Raw genomic sequence first — 12270 nt, 5'->3', positions numbered from 1 at the left:
TGGATAGCTGGCCAATCAGAGCACACCTAGCTTTTCAGAACGATGAGCTTTGTAAAAATCGACGCGTTTCAGAAAGGCAGGGCATAGAGGAGAAACAATAATGTACAGTATGTGGAAAATAATGTGTTTTTTGAACCTTAAACCGCATAAACACATTTCATTACACCAAATACACAAAATAATGTTCTTTTTAGCAGCATCATATGACCCCTTTAAAATAATATGGAAAGGCAAACTAGTTTTTAATATCAAGCAGCAAAACGAGCTGTTTTGTACAGCTAAAAATAGCTGGACGTGGATGAGACCAGAAGCTAGACCCATAGAAATTACAAATGACTGCGCCTGCTTTTACGGAAATAAAAAGGTGGCTATTTCACCAAAAAGTCCATTCAGCAGTGCTAGTGCCGTTATAAACATGTTACGCACATGTCTGCATTCGTCCAATCAATGACACTGACACAGCTAATATGCAAATAAGAATGTTAACCCAGGGTTTAGCAATGTACAGTGTGAAACGTCAGTGTATGAATATCCAGGATTAACTGTTAACCCTATATGAGCAGAGAGTAACGTGAAATAAGATAACCCAGGCAGGGTGGCCAGGGTTAGCACAATTGCTATATTTGGCCAAAACTAGCATTTACCCTCCGTCGAAATCGCGTTCCTTTGGGAGTGGGAGATCGCTTTAACCTGTGGACTAGAATGACCCAGAGTTAACCATAATCTCAAGTGTAATAAGCCAAAGTCAAAGACAAATGCCACCATTAAAAAAAAAAGAAAATTAAAAAATACCTTGCAAGACCTTTGACCATGTGCTACACCTGGGTGTGTTCATTTTTAAAAAGCATTTAGTTCTCAGATTAATGGAAATGTTATGATAAAAATTCTTGATAATTCAGTCCAGGACAAGAAATATCACATTTTGACTTTGAACGGCATAAAAAATGTTGACCTTCAGGTGCTAGAGAACAAAGGTTCATACCCATCTGTTCCTAGGAAAGCAAAACATCCACTCCCCTCCCCCATCCTAGGCAGGTATTTAAAGATTTTTTGAAACTGACAAAGTCACAGCCAAGCATTTGCTTCTGTGTCTTGTTTCCCACTTCCATGCTTGAGACTTGAACCAGGACGACCCTATGTCTTACCCCTCTTCCAGAACTCTCAGTGTATATGGAGGAGCCGGTGGTCGAGGAACCCGGATCTCCTCATCCCCCTCTTCACCAAGGGCCTTCAACCTAGCTGATGGTTTAGACCCGTCCATTGACGAGAAGGCCACCATGCAGGATTTGAATAACCGCCTAGCCTCCTACCTAGAGAAGGTGCGTTCACTGGAGAAGGCCAACACTGAGCTGGAGCAGAAGATCAGGGAGTGGTATGAAAATCGCCCTCATGTCACATTCGACCACACCATCTTCCTGGACACCATCAAGGACCTGAGGAACAAAGTACGTTCAGAATGGAGTGAGGAGTTCTGGGTTTTCAGGCAAAGAGGATGACCTGACATGCTATTTGAGGCATGATATGCAGACATGACGTTATACTTCTCTGTACGGTGAAACTAAAAACATAGTTTTTTTATTGTCAATAATTAAATAAAGCAAAACTAAAATATAAATACAATTCTAACTTAAAAAAAACATTAGTGACACTTTGCCTTGTCAACAAATTAAAATATAAGTTTAATTACTAAAACTAAAACTAAATAGAAATGAAAAAAAAACTAATAAAAATGACAGAAGCACATAACAACAGTAAATTGAAAATATATTAAAAAAATCCTAATATTAATACTATAATATTATATAAGTAACACTGACAACAGAACACTAATTGGCTTGTGGCATTTGTATTTGTTTTAGCTCTTAGTTTATATATATATATATATATATATATATATATATAAACTAAGAGCTAAAACAAATATATATATATATATATTCACTGACTGACTAGTCTGCGATGGCATCTTGACAAATATATGTTAAGAAACAGACTGAACAAGTTTGTTGTCAGATTTGACTTTTGTTCCACATTCTGTGGCTGTACTGAATTCCACACCAACAACCACTTCTAAAAATAAAATGACTCCAGGTGCCAGAATGTTTATTGTGCAATAGACTAATCGACTTTTTTCCTCTCATTTGGAATTCAGTGTTCTGAGGGCGTATTTTTTGTAACCTACCAAAAAAATCATCATTGGCACCTGCTGTTTGTGTATAACCATCTGTATAATACAAAAAAAAATTCTCTTTTGTACTGGCAGATTCAATTAGCTTCCCAGGACAATGCCACATTAATCTTGGCTGTGGATAATGCCAAACTGGCTGCTGATGACTTTAAGCTAAAGTGAGAAACTGAGTATTTATGTCTTACGATTGTTTTAATTGGTCATTAAATGATAATTAATTCTGTGAACCATCACCGCAGGTATGAGAATGAGCTGGCCATGCGTAGGGCCATTGAAGCCGACATCGCCAATCTGAGGAAACATCTGGATAAGTGTAATTTGAGGCGGTCGGATCTGGAGATGCAGACTGAGGCTCTGAACGAGGAACTCATCATACTGAAGAGAAACCACGAGGAGGTACGATAAATGACACATATTTCCCATCTTTGCCTCGCTGAGCAGTCTTCAGTGTGGTTATATGCCCGTTCTGTCTCTTTAAAAAAAGAACCAGAATCAGAACTCAGCTGATTGTTGTTTAGTTCCACAGTGTATTATTATCTATTCATAAAGAGCAAATTCTAGCATGTAAACAGCGGTAATATTGCCATGACAGGATTTCTATTTAGGGCATTGCCCATGCGACTGGTCATTCAGATATTCCACCCACAAGCTGATTCCTGTTTTACACAAAGCTGTTATATAAGCACAAGTAACCTGGAAACATTTCCCCCGCACTGTATTCAATAAATATCGCCATGGTGATGTGGTACGGTGATGCGATTAAGACTCAGAGCTGTTCAAATAAACCATTTCGGTAACACTTCAGATTAGGAACACTATTCACTTAGTTGCTTATGCACACCCTTACGAAAAAGAAGTTAATTCAAGTGTGCTATTAAGAAAGTGGGCCAATTTAGTCCCAAGGAGTATTGAATTAGTACACTTACAAGTATACTACTAGTACACTGATATTTGTATACTTACTACATAAAGTATACTTAAAAAATATACTTGAACTTTACTTAAGTATACTTACTAAAATAAACTTGAAGTATACTACTTTTTGGTAAGGGCATTACTAGCATATTGGTTATTTTTTAGTACTTACAAAGCACATATTAATGGCTTAGCCTATTCTACCTAAATAAAACCACTACAACAACTACTGTACCCTAGTTACTATCAAAAGCAGCAAAAACTCTTAGTAAATAGCAAGTGAATATGTGTTCCCTAATCTAAAGTGTTATGGTGTGTGCACATCAAAAGCGAATTTAATTATTTGCTCGAGTAGATTAGACACAAAGTAAATACAAAGACGCGAATAGACACGAATTCTCGGCGGGTGCCGCGAATGACGCGAATTTGGCGACACATTTGGCACGATATTCGCCTCATTTGCGTCTTCTGCGCAAGTTGAAAAATTTCAACTTGAGTGGAAAATTCGCATGACGCGTTGTCGCGCAAGCCAATCAGCAAAGAGCGTAATGACAAAAAAATGGTTTTTATTGTTTTTATTCGCGTGAGTGACGCAAACAACATCTTGCGAGTAGGCCTAATCTAGAGCAAGCAATGCAAATATTTGCTTCGCTTTTGGTGTGCACACACCATTAGATTAGGCTACATTATATATTTTTTAAGTTAGCTTGCAAGCTAAATGGTTAGCCTGTACCTTTGCATACTGCTAGCTGATTAGACTGCTAGCTTAGCATATATACAAGTACTTCACCACCATTATTCTAATTACTGCGACTGATAAAACTGGACTGTCTTGCATATCTACATTAAGATACAATATGATATAATATCTAGAAGTTATTGCAATAAGACAATGCATTTTTGACCTGCTACCTCTTGCGATCCAAGGGGGATACAATATTGCCCATTATCAACTATTATTGAAAATGAATGCTGTTTCTTTGTCACGGCAAATCACTTTAAGTGTAAACGCCCAGTTTCTGGGAGTCTGTCCCTAGAAGTCCATTGTGCCGACATTGTGAAGACAAATAAGGATTCTGTTTGTTTATGCTTTCTGACAGGTCTATTTAATTCAAAAGTAGACGTGGATCTTCTCTCAGTGTGAGATTCCACCAGTCCTCACATTCCAGCCCTTCCACAAACAGACGGGCGCACACCCTGGTGCTCACTGAACACAGCACAGCTCTTAAAAACCTGTAACTCATATCCAGATATAAGATTACCTTATATTTCACAGTGACACACAAACTTTGAAACTTGTAGATTCAGTTGCATACCATAAATATATTAAAACATTGATATAAAAGAGTGATAATGTATACACCGTCGTATATGTTATACACAAAAATTGTTCACCAGTGCTGCTTGTTGTCCAAAATACAGTAAAAACAGCAATATTGTATTAGTGTTTTGTGTTTTAATTAGTGCTGTCAAACGATTAATCGCATCCAAAATAATATATACATAATAAATATACACAGTACACACACATATATTACGTAAACAAAAATGTTTATTTTGGATGCGATTAATCGCGATTAATCATTTGACAGCACTAGTTTTAATATATTTTACATTTTTTCCCTGTGATTGCAAACCTGATTTTTCAGACATAAATTATTGCAGCTGAAAATGGTTGCACTGCTTAAAGTGTGGCAACCATTATATAATGTCTTTTTTTTTTCAGGACTCTTTGATGAACAAGTTTGAAGAGCAACATTTATTTAAAATATAATTTATTTTGTCTTTACTGCATTTTTAGTAAATTTAATGCATCCTTGCTGAAAAAAAGTATCAGAAAATCATAGTGAAAATAAATCATAGTGATCCCAAACATTTGAACAGTATGTTTTCTAAACTGAATGTAGTTTTCTAAACTAAATGAAAGGAAAATTCGTTTTTTACTTGGATGTGTTTTTTTTTTTTTTTTGCCTAAAACAATTGAAAGACAAATACGGAAAATGATTCTGTTCTGGATGGTTCTGGAGCTGCACACAATCGGCCTTTTCAAAGATAACAGTTTCCACACCAGAAAAACACAGGGTCATTAAGAGTGTTCCTTCCTTCCTTCCTTCAATTTTTCCTTTTTCCTCTTGTTCTTCAGCTGCCTGCTCTGCTGGGGTTTTCCATTCCATTACATCATTTTAAACTAAACAGTAATATCACTGGGCCTCTTGGGTCTCTGTAAGGTCATCGTTCATGCGTAAATGCACTCAGGCGCATGCTAAAGAAAACTTTTCGCAAATTTACAGCTGATAAATTTGTTTTATAATAAACAGAAATCAACCAGGGAAAAGCTCATTTTCTCCTGATATCGTCCAGACATGCTTGGGATTAAAAGACTAGGCTCATCCCACCACTCCCACTTCTATTCCTCTTAAATCTGCAAATAGATGATTAATGCCACGTCAGCATTCATAATACAACCCACCTCTGTGCCAGATCACACATTTTCTGATATGTGTTTTTTCACAGAAGATGTCTCTGGCTAGTGCTGAGGCTGGAGGTCAGGTGAACGTTTGTGTGGATGCAGCGCCCTCTATGGACCTGAACCAGGCCATGACTGAGATCAGACAACACTATGAGGCTGTGACTGAGAAAAACCGTAAAGAGCTGGAGTCCTGGTATGAGACCAAGGTGAAGTTAAAACCACAAATGCATCTGTACTCAAGTGACTTTATTACATTTAAGTATTATTTTTGGTGTCTTGAGTACTCTGAAACTGAATCCCAGCACTTTTACCCAGTTCTTCATTTCTATTTTTAAAATGCAAAGTACATATATGGCAGGTTATCATGACTTCTTATCAGAAAAAAGACAATAATTTTAATCTTTATTTAAGAACAACTGTAATGTGGAAACCTTTACTTTTACTCAGGTTTTCTTGATAATTTGTCTTTCCACTAAGTAAAATTTTGACACAACAACTACTGTTTAACTTAAGTACACTGAAAAAAACATATTCATTGAATTTACTGAATATTTTTAGGTAAGTGGTAATAAACAAATTTAGTTGACTAACTATCAACATTATTTTTTATTTAAAAAATAATTATTTTGTCATATTTTTTTATTATTTTAAATGTAGCTAAAATAAATTGTTTACAACCACTTACCTTAAAAAAATTGAGTATAATTTCTTTCAGTGTATAAGGTCTTACACTTCTGAAAATAACTGATTTGAGTTTTCAGTTTTAACCACATAGACTTAGTCGCTCATCTGTGATTAACAGGCCAAAATACTGTTTTATAGTGGGATGCATGTGATGTTATAGTTGTTTTTGTTGGCTGCAGATTGCCACAGTGCAACAGGAGGTGGTCACACAAAATGAAGATCTTCAGAACAGCAGAACAGAGCTGAAGGAATTGACAAACACCTTACAAAGACTACAGATTGAACTGCAGACCCATCAGAGCATGGTAAACCTGCACACCCTACAAACCTACAAATAAATACACATTTATTTGTAATGCAAAACTTGCTTTTCTATACTACCTTGTGGGGAAGTCGTGGCCTAATGGTTAGAGAGTCGGACTCGTAACCCAAAGGTTGTGGGTTCGAGTCTCGTACCGGCAGGGATTGTAGGTGGGGGGAGTGAATGTACAGCGCTCTCTCCCACCTTCAATACCACGACTGAGGTGCCCTTGAGCTATTTGAGCAAGGCACCGAACCCCCAACTGCTCCCCGGGCCGCAGCATAAATGGCTGCCCACTGCTCCGGGTGTGTGTTCACGGTGTGTGTGTGTGTTCACTGCTGTGTGTGTGCACTTAGGATGGGTTAAATGCAGAGCACTAGTTAAGTGACGTTACATGTGGCCAAGTATGGTTACCCATACTAGGAATTAGTTCCTAGTATGGGTAACCATACTTGGCCACATGTCACTTCACTTCACTTCCTTGTAGGTTAAAGTGAAGAAGCAATGCATTAAAATTTCCAAGTCTGTGGCAACATGTCTTGGCAGAAAGTGTTGTGCCAGGCTGTTTTTGCTCCAGCCTCACCCCCTCTAGTTCACCAACCAGCGCTCTGCCAGCTTTAAGTTTTAAGGTTTTAAGAATGTGCTGTAATTTCCTGTGGTTACACGTTTAGAAGAACAAGAGATAGACTGTTTAAACAGGAGATAGTGTTTCAAAAGTGTAGATTATTAGCACTGTTTCCATGTAATTCTACCCTACTGCACCACCAAATAACAATTATTATAACTATTATTATTATTATTATATATGTATTTAAATGCAGTCTACATATGCATATACAGTATAGATATGTTTATATATATATATATATATATATATATAGATATATAATGCCTATACACAGAGGTCAGCCCTTGATGGTGAACTGGAGGAAACACAGGCCCGTTATGGGGACCAGTTGGCTAGGCTTCAGGCCACTGTTACCAGCCTGGAGGACCAGCTTAGTCAATTTCATGCTAACATTGGCAACAACAAGCGAGAGTACGAAACGCTGCTGGACGTCAAGACCAGACTGGAGCGTGAGATTGCAGAGTACAGGAGACTGCTGGATGGAGATAAGAGGTGATGCTCAAGAAAATAATTTCTTGCATATCTTGTTGAAGTTGAATATCTTGTGATTTAGTGGATGCTGAATTCAAAGTTAAAAAGTGTACTTCTTACACTTCTTAAATGCTTTACTGACACCAACTCTCTGTCTGTTTTTACAGGGAGTCCCACAGTAAGTGACTGTTTTACAATAAAATATATATTTTGTATATTAAATATATTACACCACTATGAAGCGTTGTAGTGCATTGCTAATTAACCATCTCCCTTTGTCTGTTTTTAGAAATTGTCACCAAAACGATCACAGTGGTGGAAACCATCGTGAATGGGAAGATCTTGGAGAGCAGCGAGAGTGTGGATGTTAATGAGCGAGATGACTAACACGCTGCAGCTGTGGACACCACATGCTTTACTCATGCCTTCTGTTTAAGACCTCTGTATTGCACACTTACACAGTTAATGAAGCAGTTGAAAGTTTACTTTTTTGGTAGATTATGAACATGATTATCTGAATGTGAATTTGCTTTTTTTCTGTGCAAACCAGTCTGATTTTCAGCTCTCTGTTAAATGACAATCACATGCCTGATGTACTGCAAGCACAAATCTCAAAATGTATCACCAACCTTTCAGAAACAATGCTTTGATATTGACTTAAAACAGTAAACAGATTTAACATGACACAAACCACGGCATCACTGAGTTTATTCTCAAAAAGTGGATCACAGTGGAAGGCCTGAAAACTGGTGTGACAGTCGTGTTTGGTTTTTATTTTGTAGTAGTTGACACCACTTGCCCATCAACAATGTCTTCCACAATGGTCTTCACCATGACGGTTTTGGTTGAGCTCACTCCTCCTCCTCCTCCTCCTCCACCAGTAGTGGTGACGCTGACAAAAGAGAGAAAGTGTTGATATGTTCTTCAGAAATGGCAAAACCCAAATGAGAACGCTCATTTTACAGTATCACTATCAGTTTTCCAACATCTCCTACCTGGTTGCTCCTCCGTCCAGCAGTCTCCTGTACTCCGCGATCTCGATCTCCAGCCGGGCCTTGATGTCCAACAGCATTTTGTACTCCTGAGATTGTCTGTCCGTGTCGGCTCTGAGGTGAACGATCTGCTCCTCCAGACTTGTTACGCGAGCCTGTAGTTGAGTCAGCTGCATGGAGTAACGCGATTCTGTATCTGCGAGAGTTCCCTCAAGAGACGCTTTCTGTAGAATAGAGAGAAGATGGTATTTATTAGCATAGACTGGAATAATAAGTATATGTTGGGTAAAAAATGGTAGAAGTTCAACCAGCCTGCTGAAAAAAAACAACTTAACCCAGCCTAAGATGGAATTGCTTTTCTTATCAGGTTCCAAGCATTGTCAGGATTGTCTAGTTTGCTGGTTTCAGAGGGGTTTGGTAACCTATACAAATATCTACAAGCACCAGTTTGGAGACCAATTACACCAGCTAAGACCAGCTTAGAATGGCTTAAAATGTTGGTATAGATGGATCCTAAAACACTTACTTTACTGAGTTCAGATTGTAACTCGATCTCCAGGCCTTGAAGGGTGCGTCTAAGCTCAGTGATTTCAGTCTTGGACACTTGGAGGGTCTCTGTACTGGCCGCAACCTCCTTACTCAGTGTCTCTGACTGCAGATAAACAACAATCAGAGTTTAGTTAAGCATCACCAAAGACCAAAACAAGGCTAGTTTTGTGCTCTCTTTTACCTTGGTTTGGAACCAGGCCTCTAGTTCGCGCCGGTTTTTGGCAGCGACTCCCTCGTACTGCTCTCGGATCTCAGCCATCACACGGTTCAGATCCTCCTGAGGTGCTGCATCCACCTCCACATTCACTGAACCAGTCATCTGACTGCGCATGGCTGCCAGTTCCTACAAAGAGAAGAAGAACTTGAGATGATGTATGACCCCTGAGGCACATTCCCTGAAATTTATAGCGCTTATCAGCATCACATTTGACAGCTTTGTTAGTTCATTTTATGGCAAGGTCAGAGGAACATGTCTGTTTTGGAATGATCAAAAGATCTTGCTTGTCATGTTGATAGCAATCAAACAGCATGATTGAATTTGACAGGTTTTTACCTCCTCGTGGTTTTTCTTGAGGAAGATAAGCTCCTCCTTTAAGCCTTCAATCTGCATCTCCAGGTCGGATCTTGCCAATGTCAACTCATCAAGGAGTCTCTTCAGCCCAGCGATATCTGCTTCCACAGATTGACGCATGGCCAACTCGTTCTCATACCTGAATGAATCACACAGAGTGGCTTATTAGCAACTTTTCCCCCAAGTATAAGGGTTGCATACACTGTAGGTTTGCATTTACTTAGTCTTGAAGTCGTCGGCAGCCAATTTTGCGTTATCGACGGCAAGGTAGACTCCCCCATTGACACGAGTGGCATCTTGGATCTGTCAGAGACAAATAATGATGTTCTTGCAAATGCATAGCTTCCAAATATGCATTATTAAGATCTACATGCAAATATTGTCTGTTGCACCCATTTTGGGAGGTAACCCATAACAGTACGTGGCAGAAATGCATGGCTTTGTTTCAATTTGATGTGCAGAAAACTCAATGAGAACATGACCACACCCTTAACCCTGCAGCTATGAAAACAGTATCTTGTGCACGAGATGTTTACAGTAGCAGTACCTTATCTTGCAGGTCGCTGATTGTAGCCTGGTAGGCAGAGTAATCTCTCGCAGCAGGTGAAGTTTTGTTCTCCAAAAACTGTCTGATCTTCAGCTCGAGATCTGCGTTGGCCTTCTCCAGCAAGCGCACCTTCTCCAGGTAGGTCCCCAGACGGTCGTTTAGGTTCTGCATGGTCGCTTTCTCATTGACAGTCACGTTGAGGTCCATATCGCCTCCTCCGGCGCCACCACCAAAGCCAAACCCTGCTCCGCCACCAGCGCCACCACCAAAGCTGAACCCTGCTCCGCCACCAGCACCACTACCAAAGCCGAAGCCGGCTCTACCACCACCGCCACCACCAGCTGCAAAGGTGCTTGCCCCGGTGGAGATACGGACCCCGTGGCCTCCTGCACCCCCATACACGCTGCCAGCACGCATGGCGCTTATACGGCCACCGCCTCCACTACCAATCATGGATGACTGAGACATGCCTCCCATAGAAGCACCCCGCAGGGAGCTTCCACCGAAACCCCCTCCAGAAGACATGAAACTTTGGCTGCTATAGGACGTCATTGCTGGGGTGCAGAGGAGAGAGTCTTTTTGCTGGAAGGAGAGGGAATGTGGTGCACAGACGAGGCTGATTGATTTTTATATGTTTGTGGGATGAGGTAAGGGGTGGGTGGAGGTAAAGATGGAGGAGGGGGTGAGGGGAGAATATGAACTCAAAACTTCACTCTCCGCCCAACATGCCTAGAGGCAGAGGATCTGGCAGGTGAAATGACATGAATTGTTGGAATGAGCTCCGAGTGAGAGCTCATAGCCCAGGGATATGTGCAAAAGACAAGAAACACCAAGACAAATGCACATCTTATCTTAAAACATGAATGCATATATAACCTGCAACATTTTTCACAGGACGTGATTGTTTTGATGTGTAAAACTTGATGTTCCCATGCATGTCTGCATATGGTCTCATGTTACAGCCATAAGGTTTGTGTTACAGAGCTCTGACAGGATGACCTGCGCCTGCCAGCAGGGTTTCCAAAGCAACGGAGTGCTGGATGTGATAAACACTTATAAACAGCGAGCTAAAACCACACAGTGAAATGGGCTCTTGCGCATGGAATGCTGCCAGCTTCCCCAGAACAGACCTCCCTTTGTCTTTGCAAACATGAACAGAACAAAAACAACGAGTGAGAGAAACATTTTCCAAAGTGAACTTTTAAATTGCACAAGAGCCATCTGGAGACATACTGGCATGGTGCTAATTGTCTTGCGTAACAGTCTTTTTCTGAGAGCTTAAGCCATGACTCAGATACACCACTCCAGAAGTCTTTACTTTTATCTCCGAAAATTCTCTTATGTGTAAGAAAGTTTAAACCGAGAGCTGCAGCATTGCTTTGGAAAGCATGACCATGCAATTCAACTGGTTCATTTCTATCAGCAGTTATTTAAGCGTCAATGTTGCATTAAGATACATCAGTAGCGTAATTGTTAGTTTGAACACATTTACAAAGTTACATTGTACCCTTGTACAGCTGTCATTACACAATCAAATGAAAACAATGTGCTTTGTGAATTTAGTGAAGGCTATGTATCAAGTGATTCATTAAGTGAGCGAATGTGCCTGCAGTTATAAGGTGTAGAATGATGTGAATTTCATGAGATACTGAATGACAAGATTTATTTGATCCATATGCGCTGCTTCCAAACAAGTTCTTTCTTGCTCTATTTTTAATCACAAATTCAGAGAATGTTTTGCTGGATTAAAAGATCACCTTGTTAATGCAAGACCGTGAGCATATCGATTTAAAGGACATGTTTATGTGCACGCTTTTGTAAGCATGCAATGCAGGAGTTAATCTATTAATGAGTCTTAGTCAGCCTTTTACTTTCACTGTGAGAAGTTTCTACTGATAAAAGAGGCGACCTGGAAAGAGAGATATGGAAGGAAAACATTTATTTCAATTCATTT

At 39.7% G+C, this 12270-nt stretch overlaps 2 protein-coding genes across 2 annotated transcripts; one reads left to right on the top strand and one right to left on the bottom strand.

Annotated features, from left to right (window-relative positions):
• Positions 1-1127: 1127 nt before the first annotated feature.
• On the top strand, positions 1128-8255 carry LOC107680525 (keratin, type I cytoskeletal 42-like). Its single transcript, XM_016476434.1, has 8 exons — positions 1128-1445; positions 2264-2346; positions 2428-2584; positions 5618-5779; positions 6437-6562; positions 7461-7678; positions 7825-7835; positions 7947-8255. Exons 1-8 carry the CDS (start codon positions 1137-1139, stop codon positions 8042-8044), a joined length of 1164 nt encoding a protein of 387 aa, XP_016331920.1. The 5' UTR covers positions 1128-1136; the 3' UTR covers positions 8045-8255.
• Positions 8256-8348: 93 nt separating this feature from the next.
• On the bottom strand, positions 8349-10933 carry LOC107680524 (keratin, type I cytoskeletal 50 kDa-like). Its single transcript, XM_016476433.1, has 7 exons — positions 10317-10933; positions 9990-10072; positions 9752-9908; positions 9380-9541; positions 9176-9301; positions 8653-8873; positions 8349-8549 (listed from the first exon to the last, which is right to left on the bottom strand). Exons 1-7 carry the CDS (start codon positions 10866-10868, stop codon positions 8429-8431), a joined length of 1422 nt encoding a protein of 473 aa, XP_016331919.1. The 5' UTR covers positions 10869-10933; the 3' UTR covers positions 8349-8428.
• Between the last annotated feature and the right edge of the window lie 1337 nt (positions 10934-12270).

The sequence above is a fragment of the Sinocyclocheilus anshuiensis genome, unplaced genomic scaffold (genome assembly GCF_001515605.1).
Source record: "Sinocyclocheilus anshuiensis isolate Anshui unplaced genomic scaffold, SAMN03320099.WGS_v1.1 scaffold308, whole genome shotgun sequence".
Taxonomy (NCBI): Eukaryota; Metazoa; Chordata; class Actinopteri; order Cypriniformes; family Cyprinidae; genus Sinocyclocheilus; species Sinocyclocheilus anshuiensis.
The sequence above is the reverse complement of the archived record's forward strand: the minus strand, read 5'-3'. Positions and strand labels throughout refer to the sequence as shown.

Excerpts from the sequence above, each read along its gene's own strand:
- LOC107680525 (XM_016476434.1), top strand. The coding sequence starts at position 1,137 with ATGTCTTACCCCTCTTCCAGAACTCTCAGTGTATATGGAGGAGCCGGT. Across the intron at positions 2,347-2,427 it reads GCTGATGACTTTAAGCTAAA|GTATGAGAATGAGCTGGCCA; the intron begins GTGAGAAACTGA and ends CCATCACCGCAG. Across the intron at positions 6,563-7,460 it reads TGCAGACCCATCAGAGCATG|AGGTCAGCCCTTGATGGTGA; the intron begins GTAAACCTGCAC and ends GCCTATACACAG.
- LOC107680524 (XM_016476433.1), bottom strand. The coding sequence starts at position 10,868 with ATGACGTCCTATAGCAGCCAAAGTTTCATGTCTTCTGGAGGGGGTTTC. Across the intron at positions 9,909-9,989 it reads GCCGACGACTTCAAGACTAA|GTATGAGAACGAGTTGGCCA; the intron begins GTAAATGCAAAC and ends TGATTCATTCAG. Across the intron at positions 9,542-9,751 it reads TCAAGAAAAACCACGAGGAG|GAACTGGCAGCCATGCGCAG; the intron begins GTAAAAACCTGT and ends TTCTCTTTGTAG.